Here is a 27,764-nt window from a genome sequence, read left to right as displayed (position 1 = left end):
GGCCGGCCTGCCCACGTGACGCGGTGCCCGGGCCAATCGCCGCACGCCGTGGCCGCGCTGCTGCGCGCAGGTCCCGCCTCGCCTCGTTGTGGTGGAAGGCGCCATTGAGAGCAGTCGGAGCTGCCGCCGCGTTGCCAGCCGTCTGGGGGAGCAGGGCCCGCCGCCGCCATGGATTACGGGGAAGGTGAGGGCGCACCCCCTGAGCAAGGGTCGGGCCCGGCCACCGCTGCCGCCGTGGGGCCCGGCCGCGTCTCAAAATGGCAGCAGCCGCTTTGTTCCGCGCAGGACGGAGCCCCCCTCATCCACATCCGCGTCCTCGTCCTCCTCTTCGCCGCCTCTCCTGGGCCGGGGGAGCTGCGGCCGGCGGCGGGAGGGCTGCGCGGGAGGAGGGCCCTCCCGGGGGGCGGCGGGGCGGGCGGGCGGCGCGGGCGGGGCCGGCCCTCGGTGGGGCGAGGCGCCCGGGGGCGCGGGGCGAGCGGGGGGCGAGCGGGAGGCGGCGGGCGGGGGCGGCGCGGGCACAGCCGGGGGGAGCTCGGGGCGAGCTCCGTGAGGGGGTCGTGTCAGGAGCCTGGAGATCCGGCAGGAGAGAGAGCCGCCTCGTGTGGCGGCTCCCTGCCTCTCCCCTCCAGCTCTCGCCAAGCACTAAGTCATTCTCACTGACCCATCCTCTCCAGCTGAAGACAGAGATTGGAGATTCCCAGATACCCCCATGCATTGTGGTGTGAACATGCCCAGTGGGTCAGTCTCAGGTATGAGCTATAAATACGTCTAACCTGTAAAAAGCGTTGGGGCTGAACAGTCAGTGTTGGCAAAAGCAAAAAACAAATGGGTTATTAAAAGTGCGTAACGCGGTTTGACTGCACGTGTTGTTTTCTGGAGCAGTTATAACTAGCTGGGAGTGAGACTCGATTTTCATCTTGGGCATGTCAACATGAACTCCTGCACGTTCCAAATCGAAACTGTGAGATCAAGGAGTGAGGATTGGGGGTAGCATAAACTTTTCGTATGATGATGTTTTTTGCATAAATCAGTATTTTGTTTTCTTATGGACTGCTGTATTTGATTCTTACCACTTCTTTCAAAAAGAAAGAGGATGTTTCCCCCTCTTACATAGACATGGGAAAAACAGAATCTGGAACTGCTCGATTTTAATTTTTGTTATTTTGTAAATACAGTTACTTTTAAGAGATTGGGAAGGAATATAGAAAGGATATGAAGTAAATGCGATACAACGAAGGCTGGCTCTTGTTTTTACATTATCAAAAATATTACATAGATACTACAAAAAGGAATGCACATATTTTTGTAAGAAGATTTGGAGTTCAGTAAGACTCAAGAAATGATTTGACATCTATTGCCAGCATGTAAGCAAGTATTAAAAGGATGTTAATCTAAGAACTTTACCATAAACTGTACCGAAGCTTCATTTACAGATGTCACCTAAGAACTGTTAGCTTTTGGATCTCCTGATAATCTTGCTGGCTGAATTACAGGCACATCTTTTATTTCAGTATAATTTTTGTGATATGTTCCTTGAGTCTTAGCTTTTTTTTTTTTTTTTTTTCCAATGGTGCTATTTTCCATTTCTCTTTCTTCATAGTAAAATAATTAAATTTAAGCTATGGCCCTGTTTTTTGATCTTCTATATTGATTCCTAATTAAATGTCCTTTAGATGTTTATTAGATAAGGTTCTTCTTAAGTAGCAGTTTAAATATCTTGTAACATTCACTGTAGCCATTAACAGAACCTGCTTTTCTGAGGTTTGATGACAGTAGTATTAAAGTGAATCCAGGCTCATCCTGTGAGAAGTAACCAATCAAATGTATGTTTTACAAATGAGATTTTCCTTTCACGTACCTCTGAAATAATAATTTTTGTTGTGATAATTAAGCTATCTATTATTCATACTTATTTAATAAGTTTAATTATAATGTATGCAGCTTGAAACATTTAACATTAATGTTTATGCACTGTATGTACACTAGTAAGGTGTGAATAGATCTTTGTCTTACCCCGATTCTGCACGGTGGGCTAAAGGCTGTTTTGTAGGGGTCCAGCAGATGGCAACAGAGGATGGATGTTGAGGGTTTTAATCTTTCCCCAGTTTTCACTTGAGTTCTTGGCAAGGTTCTTCCTGTTGGAAACTTTTAGCCAGCGTGAAGCACTTTTCATTGGATGGCTAGTGGCCACTGTAGTTCCATCATTATCCCTTGTTGGTGACTTGGTTTGAGACAGAGGTGACATGGCCTGTAGAATAAATTATGTTAATAATATTAAGAGGATTATTTACAGAAATATTAACTATTCATGTTAATATTTTGTTTACTTCAACTATTGTCCTTTTAATCTGGAAGGGGAAATGGCTTTTGCTGCTATTTCTAAAATTTGTCTGCTTTGTTGGATTGTTTCCTCGTTTTGCGTGGAAGTCTGTGTTAAAACTTCTGTATCTAATGACAAGGTTGTGATCTTACAGCAGGCATGGTGTTGTGAAAAATGTAATGTGTCTGGAAAAGTGTTGCTTACTCTCGCATAATGAATCCTTAAGCTTGTAGTCATTATGGGTTAAGAGTTTAAAATATAGGGATATTTAGGTTGTTTGAAGCTGTTACTTCTGTTTCTCTGTTGTTTAAAGGTTATTTTTATTTTACTGAAGGGTTTTTTTCATTTATTATTTATTACTGCACGATCTCTGTGTCATCTTTCTAGCTTTTTCATATGTTCCACATAGAGAACGTATTGAAAATGATTTATTTTTTTGTGCTGCGAATATGATTTCAGTGTTCTCTGATCTCAAGCATTTTATTTTAAATTGAGTCCTTTGCACCAAGGGATTTCAAGTCTTACCTAGTACATGATTAACTTCGTATTTATCTTCCTAAGGAAAACTGGATTTTGCTTTATTTTGCAGCTATTTTAAATGGTGTCTCCACTAGATATCACCTTTTTTTTTTTTTTTTTTTTTTTTAATCTGAAGGAATGCCTACATAATAACATTTTAATTTGTGAATTGAATTTGTCTTTTAGTGTCCCATTCTTTTTTATTTTGGAGGTAATATATTTTTTCCCCTTTGAAAACTTTTTCTGCCTTCTCCCCTGCCCCAGGAGGCTTTAAGTATAATCTAGAAATGAAAAGTGAGATTATTCTTTGCTGTTCTATTTAGGTACTTCAGTTCAACAGCTTATTTGTCCGTACTGTATTTACTCAAGAAGCTGCAGATACCAAATCCTGATTTTTTTCCTTCAACAAACTCTTTGTTTCAGATACTTTGTCAGTACCTTCATCACTTCAGATATTTACTCTTTCATTTTTAAACTTCAGGAGCAAATATGAACCACTTATTTTTGTCTACTGTTTTTCACACTGTAGTGTTCATGGATACACAAATACAATGTTTCTTTGAAGGTTTCTTTGATAAACAGTTACTATTTAAACTTGAATGAAGCTGAAGTACTACGCAGTTTGGGACGTGGCAGTACAATTCCTGGTGTTTTTTCTTTAGTGCTTAAGCCTGTGTTCTCTTAACATGGGAAAGAATTTCAGATTTAGTTGGAATAGTTAACATAGACAGGCAACTCCACAGGTATCTCCACCAATGGTGACAGCCAGAGCTAAGACAACGCGCAACACCCGGTATCAAAACAGGCCTGGGGATGAAGGGATTGAGAGCAGCCCTACCGAGAAGGACTTGGGGGTACTGGTGGATCAAAGACAGGTCGTGAGCCAGCAATGTGTGCTTGCAGCCCAGGCCAGTCATACCCTGGGTTGCGTCAAAAGGAGCGTGGCCAGCAGGTCGAGGGAGGTGATTCTGCCCCTCTGCTCTGGTGAGACCCTACCTGGAGTCTTGTGTCTGGCTCTGGAGCACTCAGTACAGGAAAGACAAGGACCTGTTGGAGAGAGTCCAGAGGAGGCCAACATGATGATCAGAGGGCTGGAACAGCTCTGCTGTGAGGACAGGCTGAGAGAGTTGGGGTGTTCAGCCTGGAGTAGGCTCCGGGGAGACCTTATTGTGGCCTTTCAATACTTAAAAGGGGCCTGTAACAAAGATGGGGACAAACTTTTTAGCAGGGCATGTTACAACATGGCAAGGGGTGACGGTTTTAAACTAAAGGAGAGGAGATTCAGACTAGATATGAGGAAAGAATTTTCTACAATGAGGGTGGTAAAACACTGGCCCAGGTTGCCCAGAGAGATGGTAGATATCCCATCCCTGGAGACATGCAAGGCCAGGCTGGATGGGGCTCTGAGCAACCTGATCTGGGTGAAGATGTCCCTGCTCACTGCAGGATTGTCGAACTGGATGAGCTTTGAAGATCCCTTCCAACTCAAACTGTTCTATGAGCAGTGAATGGGGAGCAGGCTACAGGTGGATGCAGCTTTTTTAATGTTCTCTGTCCTGTCTTGCTTTAGTTAGTAGAAAAAGAATCAGAAGTTTGAAAGAGGCCAGTATGAATGAATTTTGTTGTCTGTGATTGTGAGGTTTGCCAACTAATAAGTTATTTATCTTGAGACTGTAGTAGTTAAAGCTGTGCAAGTGATTATTATTCAGCTGCTACATTCAGAAACTGAAATATTTTCTGTTTTAGTTCACCTGAATGAATATTTACTGGCTTTTTGTATGTTTTCCCCCTTTTTAGGATAAAGCTTACTTTGAAAACAGACTTTTGAAGTAAAGAAAAGGTTAATGCCTGAAGAAATATTGCAGTTATTGTTTGACTACAGTATCTTTGTCAAGCTCAGGGCATGAAGTGTAAAATCTATAAATCTTCAGTAAAGTTTGTAGCTGACAAAATGACTGAACCAGGAGGCTAGTGGCTGGAATGATAGGTTAACTGCTTGGCAATCTGGAACAGTTAATGAAATAGTTGGAAGGAGATCGTAAGATCACCTTCATTAGGTCAGGTCGAAGACATGTCTGTCCTACCTCACCAATATCCTGTAGGTCACTGTTTGGAGATGTGGAAGCAGCAGTATAAGTACTCTGTTGGTATCTTTATAGGCCTTCACTGGTTTGCAGCTTGAGACTTTCTGAACCAGAGACCTAGTCATTGTGTTCAACCTCTTTGAAATTTGTTAGTGGATTTATCCAATTTCTTTCTTAAATCTGTGTAAGTTTCTAGTAACTTCATGTCACAGAGTAGTTCCAGGATTTAAGTATCTGTTCTGTGGAAAAGGATCCAATTAATTTTTTAGCTTGTTATTTTTAAGTTTCAGTTACTACCTCCAGTTTATTGTAGTAGAAAATTATGCAAGTGATCATCCCTTTTCACTTCTTTGTACCTTTTGCATCCCCTGTTAAACTTTTTCGAACATGAGTGTGTTATAACATAGGTAAAATCAGTGCAGAGAGTCTGAAAAGGGTGAGTAAGCTGTTCACTGTAAGGGAGGAGGTGGTGATACCCTAAAGTTAGTGATTTGAGGATTTAGGAACTGTCATAGCTCTACAGCAAATCTGTTAACATTAGATGACATGAACTATGGATAAGTAGCAAGAGTATTGAGCAGAAGTGGGTGTCAGAAGTTATCCTGTGATTGTAGAACTTATTTTAGTATTTGCGTTCATACTAAAAATTTTAGATTAAGAATTTATTTCAAAACTATGCTTCAAACTATTTTTTAGAAGAGTTCATTTGCATGTGAATGTTTTTTTTCCCCACTAGTGAACTTCTGGCATATGGACAACACTGGTCACTACTTACTGCACTGTAACAGAATGGGATTGCAGTGGCAGGAATCTCGACAGTATGTTGTGTTCTTCCTTGTTGAGTAATTTGATTCACCTCTTCAAGTCTTAAGCTAATTACTTTTGTGCCACCTCAGGGTCTGTAGATAATAGGGAGCAGGTAAAACTAAGGGAAATTATTGGATGTTTTCAGGTCAGATATTTCAGTTTTCAGGATGTCAGTGTCTTTTGATTAGATATACTGTATTTAAAAAAAAATACCCTGGGTCTGAGGTTGACCATGGGATCATCTAACCTTCATTTCTGTGAAACAGATTATTTTGACTACTTTACTCTTTTTACTGGCCTGCATCTTTATGTAGGCAGTCTTGAGGGTATTCCACAGGATTAGGTGGTAGATCATTCAGTCACACCAGAGAAGAATGTTAGATGCTTCAATTAGAAGCCTCAGCCATTTCTAGAAAGAGTAACTTTTTGCAGTTTAAGTTGATGCTGTGTGGTGCTATGCAATTAGTATTTTGAAAAGCTTTTTTTTCAGCTTTGCTGTTGAGTCTTTATTGTGTGTTCAGAATATGGAAAGGTACAGTGTGAATTCCCTGTCCAAAGTTTTTTCTTTCAGAAATATCCTCTTTAATTTTTTAGAATGTACCTATAATCATTAAAGGAAAAAATCAGCAGGAGATATTAATTTGTTGGAGTGTATTCAGGCATGCGAAGAACATCTGTGTAAAAGTGATACAGTCAGCTCTATACCATTTGCAGAATTCTTGTTGATAGATGTAAGAAAGTAAGTTACAATGGCTACCTGGTGCTAACAAAGGAACAGGTACAAACAGGAAATAATATACTTATTTTCATCACCAGAGCTATTTTAATTAATTGATATGCACACAGAATTACTATTTAAACCGTAAAGCTTCTTAGAACTTCAAGTGAGCATATTGTCCTGTTATCCTTCTGCAAAGTAAATGGTTTACACTTGAAGATTTTGAAATGAATAAAGTACTCCCTCCTGTCAGAGTGGACAAGTCTTTGAGTGGTTATGGTTTTATTCTTCTTGTGTTCACTGTGTTTTCGTTCTCTATGTTAACCTTTTCTGTGAGTCTTGACTTGCCAGGCTTCCTTTGTGTGACCCAAAGATTACTGTTGGTACCCGGAAGCAGTTTTGGTCACTAGGATGCCCGTGAAGTGCAAGTTGTCTGCTACAGGAACACAGGGGATCATGCATCCTATGCAGATCTATGACACTGTTTTACTGCTTTGACTTGGAGTAGTTATTTAACCAGAACTCTCACATAGGAGTTCCAGTGTTGAGGAAGAAATTGGTTCTTTTGCCAGACTTCATTACAAGATATAAAGATGTCGTGAAGTGACATCAGTTCAGCTATAAAATACCAACATCCTAATGTAGTTGGTGAACTACTGCAACTTAGGTGATGTGGGTGGATTTTGGCTTGTGCTAGAGTGGAGAAAATTCTTATGTTTGACTGTGACCTACATACAGAGTCTGTACTGCAGCATGACAGCCTGTAACCCTGACCCAAGGTCTGTGTCAGTGTGAAAGGAGGTTTGTTGTGGTGTTGGATAGAGAAAGCAGATGCTTGTGAGTTGTGTATATTATGAAGGGAGGGAAGTGATCTTAATTCTCCACAGTCTTCTACCATATTCTACATTGAGCTTCTCCATTTAATTATGTTAATCTAACTTGCGTCTGAATTCCAGCTGATGGAACAAATAATCCACTACTGGGAAAAAATATGAACTTTATTTCAGTTAAGAGGTGCTCGGGTGATGACAAAGGCACTGGTTTGCAACTGACGGTTTTGTATTTTGTTTGTAAGCACTGTGACAAGGAGGAAACTTTTTACTTAAAAATTTAAGCTAGATTACTTAATAAGGCTTCTTGTTTGCTTTATAAACATTTTTCTGCTCTTTTTTTAGACATGGACCGTGATTATGGGCATGGAGGCTATGGTGGCCCACGATCCATGGACTCTTACCTTAACCAATCCTATGGGATGGAGAGCCATGGAGGTGGAGGCGGAGGAGGTGGTGGTGGTGGTAACAGGTAAAATAATCCTTCAGTTGTCCCAAGAATTGATCAAGTCTGATTTAAGTTTAAATTGTTCTGTCTTCTAACTTAAGTGTTCCTGAGGCATGTTGTTATGATTTTGTATGAACGCTTTCGTTCTGAGTCTTCGTGTTCGATAAATACTGGCAAATACTAAACCATAAGAGCTAGATTCTTGTGATCATCAGCATTTTAGTGGAAAAGTTTGACAGTGAAACAATGCGTCTTTGAATAAAAATGGCAAGTTTTATTTTTTGGTAATGGTTTGCAATTTGTAGCTGATTGGCCTGACATACCATTTCTGACATAGCAGACTAGACCTAACTGGTTTGGTGCCTTAGACTGAATCTATCAACATTCCGTTTTCAAGGAACATTTAGGGTATTGTGTTCTTTGGTTTGAATGTGCAGTGCTCAAATGATCTTGGTATTGAATCTGAAAGTCATGTCCAGATTATTTCATTGGCAGGTACTGATTACACTCATAACTGTGTGCATGTTCTGGGCTGCTTTGTAAGATGGATTGGTCTAAAAATAAAAATTCTGATGCAGTGGTCTTAAAGTTGTGTATTTAATGCTGGGATATTATTACTGTTGCTCTTTCAGATAAAAACAGTAGGGAGCAGCTGATTTGATTTAGGTCTTAATATCGTATTCAAAGAAGCACGCTTTTCAGGGTAGTGATTCTATCTTGGAGGAAATAAAATGTGAAGAAAACTTAAATAATCTGATGGTTTTCTTGTGCGCGCCCTTGAATTCTTATCTGGCTGCAGCCAGAGTTTTGTATGATTCTTTTCTGTAGTCACTGTGGTGCCACTGGGCAAGGACAGTACTAAGTAGGGAGGCAGGAGAAGTGTTGTGTTTTGCTGTTTTGTTAAACAGTTAAGTATACTTTGTTCAAAGATGATCGTTAAGATTGACTTAAAAGTCTGAGCAGAGAATGAGGAATGAGCTGTACCTACCATATAGTAATCTGCATATGATTGAGGTTGAATGACTACTTGAATACCGAAATGTCTCTTGCCATATAACATTAATATTGTGCATGGGTTCTTTCTGTAGATTATGTCATTTTCTGTGTACCTTTGGGTCTTCTGAGACTTAGATTTTAAAAAGAAGCCATTCAGTTAGTAATTTGAGTCTGTTCAGTCAAGGGGTTGTCTTTCCCAGCTCCTGCTGAATCACCCTGTTATAACTCTGCAGGGACACTAATGTGTTTCCTTTCCAAGTGGTCACAAATATGGATGATTTCTAGCCTGACACCCTCTTCTTTCCCTTACCATCCCCTTCCCTCCCCCAAGCAAACTCTTGATAGATAAGTAAAGATTTCAGCTCCTTGTTACTCTGCTCTGAAATTCCAAGGACTATGTTTGTGTCCACTGTGCATGCATTGGGATAGACTTATAAAATCCTGAGTTGCGACTTAATGGTCTGCAAGTGAAAGATGGATACACTGAAGACCATGAACTCTTTGATTGGGAGACTGAATTTTGCAGGGAAGAAAATTTCCAAAAAGTACAAATATAAATGGAAGAGCACATGTATTTTTTGTTTAAAATTAGAACTGTGAGGTGTTTAATATTTGCAACTGTACCACTAAAAAAATAAATTTTTTCTTCATAGTTCGCAACTAAGTCACCTCTTAACTGCTGTTTGAGTATTAGAATATGAGGGCATGATTTTGAAGAAAGAAGAGTTTGACTAGCCTATAAATGTCTGCAGGTGATTATTTTTGTGAGACTAGGGCTGGGCTCTAGTAATGTTTTAGTAAATGTTGCTGAAAATTTAAGTAAACGAAGTTCAGGCATACTGAACTTTAGAATTGTTTGTAGCAAAAATGGCTCAGATAGCTTTCTATCTGGTCATGGTGTGTTTGCCCAGCCCTAATCAAGATTAAGCAATAACACAACTGTACGGACCAGTATAGTAATAAATTGATTTTTAGTTGATAAATGTCAACTGATAACTTGTCTTTTGAAATGTATAACATTAGTAAGCTTACTTTTTTTTCTCCTCACTGTGCAACTTTTCCAGGTTTGGACCTTATGAGTCTTACGACTCCGGGTCTTCTCTGGGTGGGCGAGATCTGTACAGATCTGGCTATGGTTATAATGAACCCGAACAAAGCCGCTTCGGAGGTAGTTATGGTGGTCGATTTGACAACTCCTACCGGAATAGCCTTGACTCTTTCGGAGGTAGAAACCAGGGCGGGTCTAGCTGGGAAGCACCTTACTCCCGTTCAAAATTGAGGCCTGGGTTTATGGAGGACAGAGGAAGAGAGAGTTACTCTTCCTACAGCAGTTTTTCTTCACCCCATATGAAGCCTGCACCTGTAGGCTCTCGGGGGAGAGGAACGCCTGCTTATCCTGAAAGTGGATTTGGAAGCAGAAACTATGATGCTTTTGGAGGACCATCAACAGGCAGAGGCCGAGGCCGAGGAGTAAGTACAGAATCTTTTCAGATTCTTTTCACTAGACACTCTTTTAAACCCTTTCAAGACCACTGCTTTAAAATGAATGCACTGTGCAGTACAGTGTGGGTTTTTTGTCCAAGCAAACTATCATGGTTGACAATGTTGTTTACCCCCTTGAAGCTGTCTTCAAGCAGAACCCTGTCCCTCCTTCTGTTGAAAGTAATGAGTAATAGAAGACTAGTTGATAAGGTTTGTTAAATCTCTCCTTTTGTTTGAAAGGTGAGGATAAAAGTGATAGGTTTGGTCTAAAAGGGATTAAAAGGACTTGCATTTTTCCTTGTAAACACTAGCATCTTTGCTGCTGGTGGGGAAATACTTGACTATTGCGAAAGTTTAATTCAAAGCCTTTTGAAGTTTTGAGTAGGTTAAAGGTGCAATGTATAAGCAAAAAATAAAACGCAGATTGTGAATACTAGAGTAGTTCTTGCTTCCTGTAAAGGTTTAGCTAATTCGTTAATATGTTGAACACATGCTTTATCAAACATCAAGTCTTTTGAACTTAATTCTTACTCTGACTTGGGTATTGGAAGGGTGATGTTGAGGAAATGGCAAAGGCGGGTGGTTAGCAGTTACAGTGACTTTTTCAAACTTAAAGCATGATTAAAGGGGCATCATCAACTTGAAATCAGTTCCTTTCACAGAACTGAGATTAATTTCCAGATAGTGTGCCTGGTCCTGTTACTTGTATTAATTTTGTTTTGAAGACTTAACATTCTAACTCCTTTTCATTGGATTTGTTTCCAGTGTAGGATGCAGAAGCTTATGTCCAAGGAGCAGCAAGATTAACTGTACAAGAAATAGTGGATCACAGTTGGGAGAAATAATGCTTGATGTTAAATGAGCTAGGGGGAAGAAAAATACAACAGAGAGAATAAAAAAAGTCCTGACAGAAGTTTTAACTTTAAGTTGATGGTGTCCCTTTATCTTGCTTTTATAATCCGAATTCTGGTTGGTTTTTTTTAAGCACAAAGAGTTCAGTGAACACTTTTCTGCCTGTGCCTCTAGGAGTAACTTTTAAAATTCTTAAGCGTGCCATATTTCTTTGGGAAGCAATTCTCTAATATTAAAGCATACAACTTGTTTGTAACTTGAAGTGTAGAGAGATTATTTTTAACTGGGTCTTTTAAATGCCTAATTGTGTGGTCGTTTTGTTTCAGCATTCTTGACTACTGTAGTTGCCATATTCAAATCTTAGCTCAGATTTGCACATGGCTGCTAGCTAGCATGTAGCATGGTATGAGAAATAGATTCCAATCTTTGTTTCTCTGCTTGTGAAGCTGAAAGTGTGAGATTCTTAAGCTTGGATGCCATCCTTTCAGAACTCATTTAGATCTGAAAGTTTTGTGCAGAGTTACAACCAAGTAGCCTTATTTCTTTTTTTGTATTGCTTTTGAAATTTATCTTTTTAGTCTTTTATATAATAAAGGAGAATGTGAAGGCTAACTACTTACCATATGTAAAATGCATTGCACCTTTAATAGATGGACTATCTGTTTAAAAAAAAAAAAAGTTGTCCAAATGCATACTTCATGTAAAATTTATATGTGTAGAGTATAAATGTACATGCTAGGTAGTTCTGTAACTATCTCAACTAAATAAATTAACATGGAGATCTTGTGCATGGACTTCTGACTAAGAAAAGTGCCTGTTTTGGTACATCCCGACTGTCATTTAGAATTTGCTTTAAAAAAAGAGAAGTCATATTTTTCACAGAGTATATCGAAGTTATTTTTATGTTCTTCCAACTTTGATAGCATAATACTAATTCTCTTCTCATGGCAATACAAATATTTCTGCTTATCCAAGTCACCCATCCAGTCAGTGGGCTCTCTTCTGCCCTTTGTTAATCAAATAATTGAGTTAATATTAAGAAGTATGTTAGCACTTTTGAAAATATTGCAGCTACTTAAATTCTCCCTCTTCAGATTACTCGTTTAATCTGTGCCTTCAGAGAGGTAACTTTCATAAACAGGTGTCCACAAATGACTTTACAGTATTTTAGAAATAATAGAAAGGTTTAGTCTTTCAACTGAAGTTTCATTCCTATTGCTGCCATGTTTTTATATCGCTTCCTCCAGACCCACCTTTTTAATTCTGAATTTATTGAATTCAGTGGAGAGAAAAGAATGAGTTTCCTTCAATTAATTGCTGTTTCAGGCTGGACAACCTTCTGTATTCAGTTTTCAAATCACTTTTAATCATTTGGCATAAAGAAACTGCCATTTTTCAAATGACTGCTGACTAAAGTGTCAAAAACTGGGTGGTAGTCCTTGTGGTTTTCCCAGAGGGAAAAGTCCTACATCATCCTAGAGAATCTGAAGAGAGGAGCCAGGATGTTAGGCTGAGATGTGAGCTCTGATAGACATGTTCATTATCTGGACAATGGTTCTGAATAAGCAGAAACATAGCTTATATATATGTATTCATTCCACTGGACAAACGCCCACAAAGCCATTGCAAAAAACAACATCAAACTGGGAGCTTAAATTTCCCCTGCATTTTGCTATAGAATGCAGATTTTACTTAATTTGCAGTTTTATTGTACCAAGTAATGGTTTTATTTCTATTGATTTCATATATTAATACCTTTCTATTGATTCCACAACTTTTCAGCATATGGGAGACTTTGGAGGAATGCACAGACCTGGAATTGTTGTTGACTATCATAACAAACCCAGTCCTGCAGCAGCTGCTGCAAGAGGAATAAAAAGAAAAATGATGCCACAGCCATATAACAAACCTGGTGGGACATTTATCAAGAAACCCAAAATGACAAAACCTATTTTGAAGCTGACCCAGAAAAAATCACCTAGTAAGTAACAAGTGCCATGATTCTTAAAGCTAAAATGACTTTTTTAATTTCAGTTCATTAGGAATTATTTAGTTTTAATATTACGAAAGAGGGCTATATGTGCTGTTTTGGAATTAGTTTTCTACCTGTAGAGTACCCCACAACAGATTTAAGGGATTTATTCTTCTAGCTCCTCTACTGCAAAGGTAATTTGTTGAATGAAGTAGAACATTTTGATGTGTTTAAATATGTCTGTTGAAGACTATTGCATTCAGACTTTATAATTATATACTTCCTGGAGGCAAATTTTCACCACTGAAAATAATTTCAGGTCTCAGGTTGCCTTAAGTGATGATGCCTCACCAATATTAAAATCTGCTGTTGCATGAGCTGGGCTCTGCTGTCCAAATACTTGGATGGGTATAAAAAGTAGTGCATCAACTGCAGTGAAGCTAAAATAAAGGCATAGGGTGTGGTTGAAGAGGAGAGGGAAAGGGAGGCCAACTGAGAAAACAGTGAAAACTGTTACAGAATAATTTATGAAAGGCAGAGAGAAATTGTTTCTTCCTGTAGATAAAATTCTTTACTGAAGAGAACTTGAAATATAAATTGCAAAATACTAGTGGTGCCTGGTTTGTCTTGGCTTCCCTAAAGATGTCTTACACTTCTAATAATTTTGATTCTACAGGCAAAGCTGGAGAAGAAATTCACTAATGAGGTTTGAGTAAATCCCTTGCTTTGAGGGATGTAAATTTGAGTATTAAATATTATGAAAAAGGTGTACAGCAGTCATACTTAAGGGTTTCTTTGTGCTTGTATTTTCCTCAGTAATTTGTATCTGCAGTGTTTTATATGGTTTGGTTTTTATATTGCATGTTTTTTATATTCTTTGTTTTCAAATCACACCTGGAAAAAGTTGGCAAGGTAAATAAACAGGCTTGGCAAAAACTTCCACGTGAAAATTTTATTTTTTATTTTGTAATTCTAGTTAAACTATTGTGTATTATAAAACTGTTCCTTTTAACTTCAAGAGCACTCTAAAAAAATCAGGCACTGGGTGTATAGAACACCTTCCTCTGCCTTTTGTATAGGGAACATTATTGTTGGACTTGCCAACTGTGGTGTGATGAAGTGGTCTGTAAAATACACATTCAGATGGATCAAGGCTGCTCTTCTTTTAGTACTTCCTGTAGGTTCTCCTTTTCTGCACTGCTTTCAGACAGAGCTCTTCATGTTTATCTGTTCCCCCTCACTGATTTCCACAATTTAAGGACCAGTGTACTATGTAACACTGAAGTTACTTAAAGAAGTGGTGTAGATGGTGCCTACTAGAATGCACTTTTAACCAGCCTGTCCTGTGGCTATGAGATTGGGGGGAAGAAACTGTTGGGTGGCTTAATACAGTTTTCTGAGACTTCAGCTGCAAGATGCTCTAAGCAATATCATGTGGTTAAAAAGTAGAAAGTGGGTAACAACTAACAGAAAATTGGATGCAATTGGTATATATAATATATATAATATACAATATCTGTATGAAAAGATATCTCGAAATTATATTGTCCTTCAGTCTTGATGTTTTTGTTTTGTTTAGACATAAGTGATTATATGCCCAAGAGTAACTGATTTTACATTTAGTATTATTACTAAAATATGATAGATTGTAGATGTGTACTGTCCTAGCTGCATAACAAGCTGAATTTTTTCCTAAATTCTTATTGCCTTAAAATGAATTGTTAGTGACAGCATTTTTGCATTATTTATTTCTTTCTCATTTTATGTTTACAGACACGAAGTCATCTTTCCAAGATTCTACTATAGAGGTAAAGATTCCCAGAACTGGAAAATGTTTGTGATTCTTTCAGAAGTTTGTACAGTATACCATAAGATTATTAATTATTAAGCTAGAGGTGTAAAAATTAAACACTTAACTGTATAAGTTTTTCTAAACTTTTTTTTTCTTCACCTTATCTGAATCTGTGTTATTTTGGTATCTCGTCTGGTTTTGAGTGAAAGATATGTCTTTTGCAGATAGCCTGGAAAATGAATTTTAAAGTGTATTTCTAGGCCGTACCTATTATTGTAATACACAGAGAGCTGTCCTATGGACACTGCTCATGTTGTCATAGGTAGTTGGCTTGAATTCATACGCCTGTCGCCTGCTTGGGTGGCCTGAGAAATTTAGTAATCTGTGTGCCATTTTGCACTTAACAGCAGTGAAGAAGAATGGATAAGACACAGGACACATGTAGGAGAGAGGGTAAATAAAAAAAGACCCTCTGTTAACAGATCTTCTCTGATAGGGTACAAAGATTAGTTCCTACCTACAGAAAGGTCAGTTGCAACTGTATTTAAGAATGGTTAGTGAGCTAAGCCTGTATATATGTCCTGGATCCGTGTTGAAAGACTGGAATGTTTTTTTCCTTCTTTTTGAGTGGAGGTGTTAGTATAATATATTCTCAACTAAGTACTTAAAAGTCTGACTTAGAAGTCAGGATATTTATGTAGAAGACAATGAGAATTTTGTGAACTAATTCACGAAGACTTCAAGACATTAAGGCGTGCTTGAAGTGTTTGTACACAGAGTCTAACTAGACTCAATTTGCTTTCCTCAGTTGTCATATCTGGTAAAAATTGCAAGGAACAGATTATTGGAAATAATTGTCAGTCTCTTTTTTTTGTAGATTTAGAATGGCATTGTTTTGTGGTGGTGGTTTTTTTTTTTTTTTTGCCCCTTACAAAATGTGTGGATTTGACTTTATTAGGAAATTGAAGTGGACACAAGTGGTGCAGTTGTCATATATGAAGACTTTACTAGAGACGCTTATGATCTTGGATATCAGACTTTTGGAGGTACGTTGTTTTCCTTTGTCAGGTAGGGTATCGTAGGTATTGTATTTGTGTGACTGTGGGTGAATAGATTCAGTAAGCCTGTATGTATGACCTCTAATTGTTATTGAGTAGCATGACTTTTTTAAAAGAGTTTATAAATTTAGGACCATGGAGAACATGATAATTTGTAACATTCATCCATCACTTGTTCTGTTCTTTACATGCTTATCATCTCTGCCTTTCTGATCATGTTTCTATATTGTCATATGTTGGTAAGGAGAGCTGGAAATTTGCAGCCAACTGATTAGAGTTGCAGAGGAAAACTAAGTGTTTGTTTTTTTCCTGCTCTAAAACTACTAATTGAATAATATTCTAGTTGTTTGCCTTTGTAGGCTTTTAAAGCAGATGTAGGAAAAGGAAACATAAGTACACTTAATAAAAAAGTGTCCTTAGAAGTCTCTAATTGTTGCAAACAAATTCCTAGTCATTTATTTGTTTGCATTCTAAGTTACATGGCAGGTGATAATTAAATAAAGTTGTTATTTGAAGGTTTGGTTGGATTTTTGGGGGGTGGGAGAGGGGGTTTGTTTTTTGCTCTTTGTGTTTTTCTCATTTCTTTTTTCTCTTGCACATGTATGTGTGTGTGTGTGTGTGTGTGTGTGTGGTGTTCCCCCAGCTGGCTTTTTCTTCACTGTTTTAATTCTTCAGCTGAAAATATTTGCAATATTTTTCTGTGAAATCAAGCGAAGTCTAGTGGGAAAAAATAAGTTTCTGAGGTTCAGGTTGGGTACCATACCTTAATGAAACACTGCTGTGTGTTCTTTATGAAAACTTTTGCTTTTGGAAACTGTCTTTTGAGCAGAAGAGAATGGCTTTAGGTGGTTTCTTCTTATCTAAGATGATTATAGCAGTGGTGCTCTAAAACCATGGAGAGTTTTAAATAATGTGTTTCTCCCCATGACCCCCAAATAGCCTTTCCTGGTCACTTTCTTGAAGAGGCCTTTAATAACTAGACAGAACAAGGCAGGGTTTGGTTTAACTCAGAATTTCCTTACTTTTATGAGTGTAATCTAAAGTGTAATGCCTAAACTACTAAGTTTGCATTGTTGGGAGCAAGTGTTTAAATTGGTTGACTTTAGAGGAAAAACAAAGCAAAACCCTATGGCATTTTAAATCAAGCTTTTGAAACACTTTGGTGTAGGGTCTTTTCTCTGCATTTTGAGGACAAATACCTTTGTTGTTGTTGTTGTTTTGTTTTTGTTTTGAACATAACATTTTAAAAACCTCTACTGTATGTTAAGATGGCAAGGGAGAAGTTAAAAGTGAGGAAGAAGAAAAGCGGCGAATTGAGGCCAGAAGAGAGAAGCAAAGGCGTAGAAGGGAAAAAAACAGTGAAAAATACGGTGATGGATACAGGTTCGTGCTGTAACTTTTATCCTATGTGCAATGTTTTTCTTTCCCTTTATCCTGTTGTAAGAATGTCGTCTTTCCTGAAAAAAAAACCCTTAGGACTAATTTTTCAATAAATAAAAAAATGCGTAAAAAGCCCACCCTCTGCCACCTGCCAAACCCCTCACCCCCAAAACAAAACCAAAAAACTAACCCAAACAAACAACTGCCACCAAACCCTGAAACCCCCTAAACCCAGCACCAAAATCCTGTGTCTTAGATGTTTCACTGGACCTCTGCATTATCAGAAAATACACAATTTTCTAACACCTTCTCCCCTGCAAATGCATCAGTGCACACTTGAGAAGCAGCTTAGAATGGTACTGCTTTTGAAGTATCTATTTCAGTTAAATATATATACTTGCTGACTTATCAAACTGTTAGAAATTGACTTTATTCTGGTTTTTATATGTGTGGTGAGCTATTTTGTAGCAAGAATAAGTAGATAGTTATGTAACTTTTCTTAGTATTGCCACAGTGTTGTGGTTTAACCTGAGCTAGCAATACAACCAGGATAGCTGCTCACTCAACCCCTCCCCCCTGCTCCGAATAGGAGAGAATCAGAAGGGAAGAGAGAAACTTGGGTTGAGATAAACACAGTTTAATAAAATAATGAAATACTAATACACTACTAGTAAATATATATATATATATATATATATATATATATATAAAAATAGAAATGAGATACTCAAGGCAATTCCTTACGAACTCTGTCTACAACTGAACAGCCATTCCCAGCAAGCAGCACCCGGTCCCACAGCTGATCCCAGAGAGAGAAAAGAGAGGAAAAAGGCAGGAAAGCCCAGAGGCCTCTGCAGGATGGCAAAAGGCTGGGCTAAACATCCCAACAAAACTCCCCTGGCTCAATAGCAAGAGGAAGAGCAAACCATAAGATCCCACTCTTAAATCTGGAGCATGACACTAATGGGATGGAATATTCTCATTGATCAGTCTGGATGTCAATCAAGCTCTGCCCCATCCATGCCCCCCTTCCTCAGTGCCTCACACCTGTAAGTAGGGTGCTCAAGTGTCCTTGGCTCTCAGACCAGAGCAATTAAAAACATGTGCTCTGTGCTAGGGTGCTCTCTGCTTGTTCTCAAACTAAATCCAAATAATGAGCATGTTAGCTATGAAAAATAAAGATTTCTAACTGCATTAAGAAAATTAACCCATTTTCAGTCAAACCAGCACACACAGCCAAGCAGGCTACTGGCTGGCACTGTACAAAACTGTTCTATGTCAATGTGGTATATGATGACAGCATCAGTGCCTTTTCCTCATTGTACTGAGGGAACCATATTTCCTTATAAAAATTATGTAGTTTTTATGTGGAAAATGAGTGTTAAATGAATGCCTTTGACTATTTGTAGTTTGGAAATCATGGACTGGCGTTGCTATGAAGTACTACACACAGTCACAACAGATGGCTGTGATAGATATGCTCACAAAATAACGTGGCTTTTACATGGCTAGCTTCTGATTTCAGCAGTTTTCATCTTCTGCATTGATAATTCATTACTTTGAGACTGGGCTGGTTTATATTTGGTTCTTATAGCAGTTGCCCTTCATAATGGTGAAATACTGGATTTTTTTTTTTCATTTTTCACTTAGACTTTTTTGAAAAGCACTTTTGCCATTCCTTTGCTTAAGTTTGTCATGTCCTCATAGTTTTGAGGTGAGAGGGAAGAATGTTTCTTTAATAGTAATATTATTTAATGTATTTCTCTTAACAGGATGGCATTTACTTGCTCATTTTGCAAATTTCGAACATTTGAAGAAAGAGAAATTGAGGCACATCTGGAGAGTGCAGCTCACCAGGAAACGTTGGATCATATCCAGAAACAAACCAAATTTGACAAAGTAGTGATGGAATTTCTTCACGTGAGACAACTTTTTTGATTTATATAATACTACTACATAAGAATGTAGTTGCAATTTACCATTTATCTTCAAAATATGCTTAATTTATCATTATTCCTTTTGCAGATGATGTTTGGCACAGTATGTTACTAAAAATTGAAGCAAAGACAGTCTGTAAAATAGTGTTACTTTTACAATTAAAAGTAGTATCTTAAGAAGGAACAGCAATTAATTGCTATTTATTACAGAGCTAGTCTGAGTAATATTTTAAGTATAGGTTGCTATTGCATTATAAACAATTGTATATCAAGTGTGTTCGTGTTTTTTTTCTGATTCTTTGTAGGAGTGTATGGTGAATAAATTCAAGAAGACAGCTATGCGTAAGCAACAGACAAATAACCAAACGGAAAATGCTCAAGCTGCTGAAAAAGATATAATGGAAGGTGAGTAATGCTTTTTGTATGAAAGGGCATACTGCGGGGCTCCGCTTGTCCCATTCTTCTTTCCTTCTTCTTCGAAATCTATAAAATGTTTAGATTAAAATGATTAGTTTTCACACTTTTTCTGTACCTGGTTGGGATCCCTTGCTTTATTTCTGGTATAATGTGGAATGTAGGCACAGTGGGAGACAGCAAAACTTATATTTGCTATTCAGGTAGCCTTGTCAGAAAGTAAGATGACATTGTGCTTGTCAAACGGAATTATGTGGGTTTTGTCACAGTCTTATTCAGTATAATGCACGAGTAGTGCAGATAGATGGAAAGAGAGCACGTAATAAGGGGGTGAGGTGATAATGGTCAAATGTGATGGCAAGGGGCTGAATAATATAAGTGGGATAGTTGCTGTGATGTTGAGGGACACTGATAGAAGGAGGAGTTGGAGTACTTCCTTGGCTACACAAGTTACATCTTGACCTGATTTTTTGGGGTTTTTTTGACTGTTCTACAGGCAGTTTTCTACAGCAGTTTGTGCATCCCTGCCTTGTTGTGCCATATCCTTCTCCTTTATCCTTAGCTTGGGGGCTTTGAAAAGATGTGCTAGAGCCAGAGGGGACGTCTTTTGAATACCTTTTATTTTGGGCAATAACTGTATTTGAATATGGCCTTAATTCAAATTTAAATGCTAAAAGGTACTTAAAGACAGATATAGCCAACATTTTAACAATCTTGCAAATTCTTTTTGTGTATTATGCTTTCCCTAAGTACTGGAGGGTGTGTTTGCCTTTATAATCAGAATGTTCTGTTGGCAAACTAATAGTTAAAATTGCAAGAGGAATTGGAGCCTGTGCTCTTTCCTGGTGGTGAGGGCAGGCAAGGAAATAAATAGTTGTTCTTATGAGGGGTAAAGTAAAGCCAACTGCTTTGGTGAAGCTTTGTTTGCTTGTTGTATCAAAATGTATTTTAAGGATATTAGTTACTGTATGCTTTAAATAGGTGGCATTTTTGTACGTTAAATTTGATTTTTTTTTTTTTTTTAATAATTTCATTTCCCTTTATTTGGGCAGGAAGGCGTTCATATATTACGACCTCAGACAGTAAAACATAATTACCTGTTTCTCATAGTCTGTGGAGAGGAATATCCAAGTGAAAAGCTTCCTCCAACATTGCCTTCAACCTAGTTTTGATGTTTGAATTTCAGTGAATATGCCCCTCTGGTTCAGTTTGACGTGTTTAACAACTGAGAGTTCTAATTTTGTGTTACAAAACAACCAATCCCCTCTTTTACTTCCCTAGAGTAACACATTTTGTGTTAATGAGTCGTTGCATCTTCCTTGGCAGGGGTTACTGCTGATGACCATATGATGAAAGTTGAGACTGTTCACTGCAGTGCTTGCAGTGTGTATGTTCCGGCCTTACACAGTTCTGTTCAGCAGCACTTAAAGTCTCCTGATCACGCAAAAGGAAAACAAGTAAGATATTACATATTAATTTAAAAATAAAACATGGCAAGCATAGTCAATAGTAGGTGAGAAGTGTTGCGGTACATGATGCAAGTAATTTGTATTACTGCCATTAAGTGGTGAAAAGATTTTGTTATTCAGATTGCAAAATGTAGTATGTATGTTACCAGCATGTTTTTGCTTGGCTGTCATCTTTTTAATTTGATGAAAAGTGAAAGCAGTTTAGAATCAGCAGTAGTACGGTATTAGTCCCTGTTACAATTTATATTGATACATTTTAAGGTTGGTAGAAAGATTGAAAGAGTCGTGTGAGTGGAAAAAAAATCACAGTGGCCACAACTAAGCAAGATTGCCAAAGTAATGTTTTGTTTAGATATATAGCTTCTGTGATTATGTAATATCATAGAATGGTTTGGGCTGGAAGGGGCCTTTAAAGGTCGTCTAGTCCAACCCCTCTGCCATGAGCAGGGACATCTTCAACGATATTTTAGGCTGGGATGGAAAAGCATGCATGTTATCTCTTGATGAGAACAGGTAGCTGTGGGTGTAGACAGGTGCGTAGTTGTAGTTCATTATATAAGCAAGATGTGAATATACCTTTTCATCAAGCTAAAGCAACAAACTCACAAACACTCCCAGACTTAATTGAGCTTATTATGTGGTTTGGACTTAAATGCCAAGAATGAGCGTTTCATGCTGCAGTACGTTCATTATTTTCTTTACAGAAGCTGATGATGAATTCAAATTTGTGTGACAGTTGTAATAGGTATATGATAATTATTCAGTGTAAAATTTGTTTCCTAGGCCTACAGAGAACAAATAAAAAGGGAGAGTGTTCTTACTGCCACCAGTATCTTGAATAATCCTATAGTCAAGGCACGGTATGAACTGTATGTGAAGGTAAGATGCAGATCGAAAAAAAAAAAAAAAGTAATCTGTAATGCTTGATATGTCACTATTTCCTTCATATTTATGGAGTTAAACCTCAGTGCTTTGGTATCTGTTTCTGCCTTCTGGGTGGCTCATAGGTTGAAAATACTTTTAATGTATTTTGCAAGTCTCAGATCATCCTCTCAGATGACTTTAACTTCAGAAAAGATTACCACCTTCAGATTTACCAGCTTTTGGTTTACCATTTTATATTGAGTCAATTTTTAATTAGATGCTCTTATTTATAAAAAATCCAGCTTTACGAAAGCATCAGTGGTGTCTTTATTTATAATACTAACTACAGAGCACGAAACACTTAAAAAAAGAATGTCTTTACATTTAGAAGCAAAGGCTCCAGTGCGTGGCTTGGTACTAAAGTACAATGCACACACTACTCAGCTGCTTTATTCCATAGAATTTAAAAGCAAATTAAGCAAATCAAAATGTGGTGTGTGTGTTTTTTTTTTTTTTTCTTTTCTTTTGGACTGGTGAGGTGACTTTTTTTGTAGTACCATTGTTAGCTATTTCTGGTAGTTGCTTTTAATGGGTTTATAATGTTGCCTATGCCCAAACAATATACTTTTTCAGACAAAGCAAGATTGTGTTGCAGAAATATGACAATGTGTGCGCCCATGCAGAAGTTAATTGTGATTTTAAAATGTCAAATTAGTCATGTCCTGCAAAATTATGCATGGTTGGTGTGTGACTCAGATTCAGGCAACTGTTCTGTAGATGTTAAGAAAAGGTACCAGAGCCTGGAGTATCTGTGTGTATTTCCAGCCGTCTCCTCTGCTGTTCCTTATGTCCGGGTGTGCGTTGTCCCGTACAGCCACCTAGTGGGGGACTGGTAAAAGGAGGAATGGAAATGTGCCATTCATCAACTGCAAAACTGAGAAGGATAGAATTTGCAAGATTGTCTTCAGAAGATCACTAATGTTTTGAGACTGCCTAGCACTGGTATTTCCTGAGGTGAATTGAACTTAATGCACTTTCAGCAGCACCTGCTCAGTGAGATATGCGTGGCTTCTGGTTGTGCAGATCCCTTTCGTCCTTATCCAGATATATAACCAACTGCAGACTGAAGGAGTCCAGTTTTTTCACACTGCATGTGATGAATCAGAGCCTGTGATGCATGCATTTGGTGCTTGCAGTCTTCCAGGAGATAAGGAAATCCTTGTTCCAAGCAAAAGTAGCTTGCTTGGAAATGCAGGGCATGCTGGCTTGGGGAAACATCCCTGCACACCCCACAATCACAAAACCCAAAACCCCAAACAAACCAACAAAAACCCCAAACCCAACGCTGTTTTGGAAAGTGTTGTCTATCCTGCATATGTGGTATGGAAGGATGAAATTTGGAGCAGGGAAGACCTGTGGGACTGTTGTGTAGATTTGTATGAAGTTGCAGAGGCAGGTCATCAACATCACAGATGCCTTTAACAAAAGGAGAACAAAATTGCAGGTCGGCAACTCCTGTTTGTTTTTTTTTTTTTTTTTAATGCATCTCTATTGATACAGTTTGACCTGAGCAGAAAAAAAAAAAAAAAAAAAAAAAATATATATATATATATATATATATATATATATTTCTTTTCTATTACACTACTGGATTTCTCTGTGCATATTGGGAAGTTTGTTCTTTTAATGTGTGGTCTAGAAGAGGTGCATATCCCAAATGAAGTTGAATTAGGGAAGTTCTTTTTCTGTTGAGGCCAGTACTTTCCTCTTAATCTCTTGTTTGATATCTTCATCATAGACATTCTAATCAAAGAACCTTGAAATCATTGCTTCTTACCTTGGCCATTTTTCTAAAGAGCCCTCTGTTTCCCCAGTGTTGGTCTTGTGCAGTAGGACCCTTTTATGTTTCCAATGTGCTCTTCATATTATTTTTTATAGTTCTTCCTTTCTCCTTATTCTCCTATGTCCACATTGTAAAGAGGGGAGAAGGGGAGAAATCCACCACAACTCACCTGCTGGCCGCTCTGAAATAATAATCTTGGAAGTTTTGTGAACCTGTAGCAAGTTCCTTTGTAATAAGGAGGAAAAAAAGACCAGCTTGTTTCTCAGACAAAAAGTTGATTACTTGAAGTCATGACTATCTCTAATTTTGGACCACTTAGAACTTCCTAAAAAGAATGATGTCTGTGATTAAAAGCTGCTTGGATATTGCTCAGGAGCAGTGTCATAGAGGTTGACATTTTCTGTCACTGTGTCCCAGGACTGCTTGCTCATGTGTATTAGTGAAGGCGTTCTAAAGTTTACCAGTTAGGTAGAGAGACTTTGGCATCTTTTGGGTCAGGTTTGTGAGACCTGTTATAAATAGATAGAGTGGTTTCTGGAGACACTTGAATCCCGAAGCTTGGCTTGTAAATACCAATTCACAGTCTTAAACTTTCTCTGCAGTTTAAATATTCTAGAGACAAGGAACCCAAAGAATGCATCTCTTGGGAATAAACTACTTATCTGCTTGTGGTTTTGTGCTCTGAAGTCATCATAAAGTCTTTCTGCAGCAGTTCAGTGGTGTGCCTATGTTCGTGTTTTCTGTTTTTTTTGTTTTGTTTTGTTTTTAAAGCCATCTGGGAACATGGGACCAGTGTGGCTGTCAAAATCAACTAGCATCAAAATTGGCTCTGCATGCTGTGCTGGATGCCTCTGATGCTACAGCACTGGGAAAGAGTGCAGTCGTTAGGATCTTCCCCTTGAGGGCAGTAACTTTTTCCTTAGTTTCAGAACTTGAAGAGTGCATTTTATTCAGAAAAAACAGTTGGGGGAAGCAACTTATTTTTCTTATTGTATAGAGATCTGTTCAGCCAGAAGTAGTGCGCTGAATCCAGTTCTCCTAGGTTGGCCAAGAGCGATGTGCTGTCTCCACTGGAATTAAGTGTAACAATTTTCTGTAGCTTGTCCTGAAGAGTCAGGGACAGTCAGGAGTTGCCTACAGGAGGGTGAAAGCAGTTCTTGTAGACAGACATTCTTTAGTGACAATTCATCATTACACGTAGCCTAGACATGGAAGGATTTTAATATTTCCTTTTGTATCAGACACATAAAAAGGGTTTCTGATATCCTTGTGAATCATTTACAGAGAAAGGCCACCTTTTGTTTTCTTTTGCGGGGAAACAGTGCTCTCTATTAGGCCATACGAAATTCTTATTATACCTGTCTTCCCTCTGTAATGTCTACTGATGAGCATGTATTTGAAGTGAACCAGGTGGAGTATTCTTAACTTGGTAATTAACTTATTTCTGTCTGTCTTTGGAAATCCTTGTTCCTGTACCCAGATGTGATTGAAAATATTTGGCTGAACCAATTAAAATGACACTAGAAGCTTTGCAGTCAGGAGGTCTTTCACACTTCTATCCAAAAAGATGAGTAGAATTTTGTGGAAGTTGTACTAATCCTTGTTGGGTTGAGGTTTGGAAGCTCAGTCTTTTTATTTCACAATGCTTTCCATTGATGTTGTAATTGAATTGATTTGGGCACTTACTTTTCTGTATGCTTTTTTTCATGAGACAGTTTACTGAGATAGTAAATATCTTGGTATTTCAATGCTGGACGCTTACCTGTTCAGTGAAATACTCCCAGCTGTTCTGTAGCCCTGTGGTACTTAACAGTAATAGTGGCACGAGTTTTAACTGAGATGGGAGTTTTCTTGTTTTCATAGGGCTCAGATAAGTTAGATACGAGCTTTCTATGTACTTGACCCTTATGTATGAGAATCTACTTCTAAAGCAGACAAACTTAATATCTTAAAGAAGTTTAAATACTACTTTATTAAAGGAGTTTATATGCGGCAGCAGTGTCATTGAGTTGATTGCGCTCAACACAGGTGAGGCGGTAAGTGCTGTAGGCCGGCCATTGCGAAGTATGTGCGTAAGATTATCCTGGAACTTGGAATAACATGGTCTCAAAGAACTCTGCTTTCTTTGCGTTACTCTTTAAATCTGAATTTATGATTTTTCTTGATTCTAATAGATCAAGGAAACAGAATTTTTTGATAAGTGGCATTTGCTAAATGTTCTTAGAGCTTTCTATTTTTTAGACTGATTTGTGGGCCACTGGAAGACCCTACCAGAAAAATGTAACTGAAGTAAAAATATTTAAGCAAAAAAAGATAAGGGGCCTAGTACTCAATTTTTCTTTTGGATCATCTTTTAAATAATATTCTTGAAATTCCAATCTTGGTGTAGTTAGTGATTGGTGTCATATGTTCAGATCAGGCTAGTTCCATCAGATGTGTGAATGTGAAGGGAGCTTTAGCAAAAAAACTCGTAATACTTCATGTAGTTATTCTTCATTGCTTGTTGATTGTTCATAGTTCTTAAATAGCTGAAACAAGTGAAAGCTGAGGTATGTCTTGTACTGAGTTATTGTATGAAACAGAGAAAATGTGAAACTAGAATACCAGCATATTTAGAATACTGTCAAGAAATCTACTTAATCTTTCTGGATCAGCAAAAGAATTAATTTCAAGCTAGTCAATGTAATTAATTCTAGATTTCTTTTTCATTTACTGAAGAGTTTACATTTTGGATAGAATTTTTCAGAATAAATGAAGACTGCAAATAAGGAAAAGCAGAATGAAACTGTTCAGATTTGGTTTTAGTTGGGAAGAAAGAAGCAGCAGCTGTCTTTCTAAATAAAAACATGTTGAAACTTAAACATGTAATTTAATTTACTGAATGTCGAACTGAAATTTGGGTGTAGCATACTTTGGCTTTTTTCTCAGTGCCTTTTCTCCTTTCATTAAATGAGACAGTTTATTGGGATCGCAGTTTCCGGGGTGCATAAAATAAAACCAGGGTGTAGCTGATTTTAAATCTGCTTTGATTTTTCTTGAAGGAAAAATAGAAGGGCAACAAACCCAAACTGTTAAAAAGCTGTATAAAATACCATAGTATTTTTTAGTGGCTGCCATTTTCATTCACTGAAATGAGGAGTATTATTTTATTTTATGTTTGAAATAAATATAAAAATGTTTGCTTTCCATCTTCTGCTTCAGGGTGAAAATCCTTTTGAAATTAATGATCAGGCTCAGGAGCAGCAGACAGAAGAAGAGGACAAAGCTGATGAGCCAGTTGAGGGTGAGGAAGAAGAGGAGGAAGAAGAAGCGGAAGAAGCGGAAGAAGCAGAAGCAGCGGAAGAAGCGGAAGAAGCAGAAGCAGCAGAAGAAGCAGAGGAAACTGAAGAACAAACTGACTTCACTTTAGACCACACTGAAGATAACTAAGTGCAAGAAAATGAAAATATGTTGGGGGGGCAAAACAGCTTTTTATTTCTGCTCTAAAGTGGCCAAGACTTCTTAATAGTCTAAAATGAAGTTGTTGAAGATTCCCCACCATATGCATGCATTCCATTCCGTGAAGACCTTGTTTATATAATTCCTCCGTGTTTCTGATTTTGTTTAAAATGAAATTAAGACTATTTTAGTTGAGCATTTTATAGCAAAGTGACTGTTAAAGCTGATTAAAACATTGTGTTGTATATTTTTTTAAGCATCCTATTTTTTTGGTGTGTGTATTGAAAGTTGGATATAATAATTTTTGGTCTGATCAGTTGAAAAGAGGTGGAACTGTGGGGTAAATATATTAAATGCTGTATGGCATAAGCTTATATTTACCTCTTAGTACAGAATGAATTTCAAAAATTGTGCTGTTGAGTGTGGCTGTTTTGGGGACTGCATTGCACTCTGTATAATTGAGTATGTGTTATTATATGCCTTGTAGCTTTTTGTGATAAGATGTACCAGTTTGTAGCAATAAAACACTTAAGAAATGTTA

The 27,764-nt window shown here is 37.9% G+C and overlaps 1 protein-coding gene across 2 annotated transcripts; it reads left to right on the top strand.

The window, feature by feature from the left end:
* Positions 1-35: 35 nt before the first annotated feature.
* ZNF326 (zinc finger protein 326) lies at positions 36-27,764 on the top strand. 2 transcript variants are annotated; one of them, XM_065841861.2, is made up of 13 exons: positions 36-184; positions 675-749; positions 7,624-7,750; positions 9,787-10,192; positions 12,839-13,037; positions 14,802-14,836; positions 15,779-15,866; positions 17,147-17,261; positions 19,031-19,178; positions 19,501-19,600; positions 20,936-21,066; positions 21,862-21,957; positions 26,987-27,764. In XM_065841861.2, exons 1-13 carry the CDS (start codon positions 169-171, stop codon positions 27,212-27,214), a joined length of 1,764 nt encoding a protein of 587 aa, XP_065697933.2. In that variant the 5' UTR covers positions 36-168; the 3' UTR covers positions 27,215-27,764. The 2 variants fall into 2 exon arrangements, with proteins under 2 accessions (XP_065697933.2, XP_065697934.2); XM_065841862.2 differs by lacking the exon at positions 675-749.

This window comes from Patagioenas fasciata, chromosome 6 (assembly GCF_037038585.1).
Source record: "Patagioenas fasciata isolate bPatFas1 chromosome 6, bPatFas1.hap1, whole genome shotgun sequence".
In the NCBI taxonomy this organism is placed as follows: domain Eukaryota; kingdom Metazoa; phylum Chordata; class Aves; order Columbiformes; family Columbidae; genus Patagioenas; species Patagioenas fasciata.
The sequence above is the reverse complement of the archived record's forward strand: the minus strand, read 5'-3'. Positions and strand labels throughout refer to the sequence as shown.

Excerpts from the sequence above, each read along its gene's own strand:
- ZNF326 (XM_065841861.2), top strand. Across the intron at positions 19,179-19,500 it reads TAGTGATGGAATTTCTTCAC|GAGTGTATGGTGAATAAATT; the intron begins GTGAGACAACTT and ends GATTCTTTGTAG. Across the intron at positions 19,601-20,935 it reads TGAAAAAGATATAATGGAAG|GGGTTACTGCTGATGACCAT; the intron begins GTGAGTAATGCT and ends CTTCCTTGGCAG.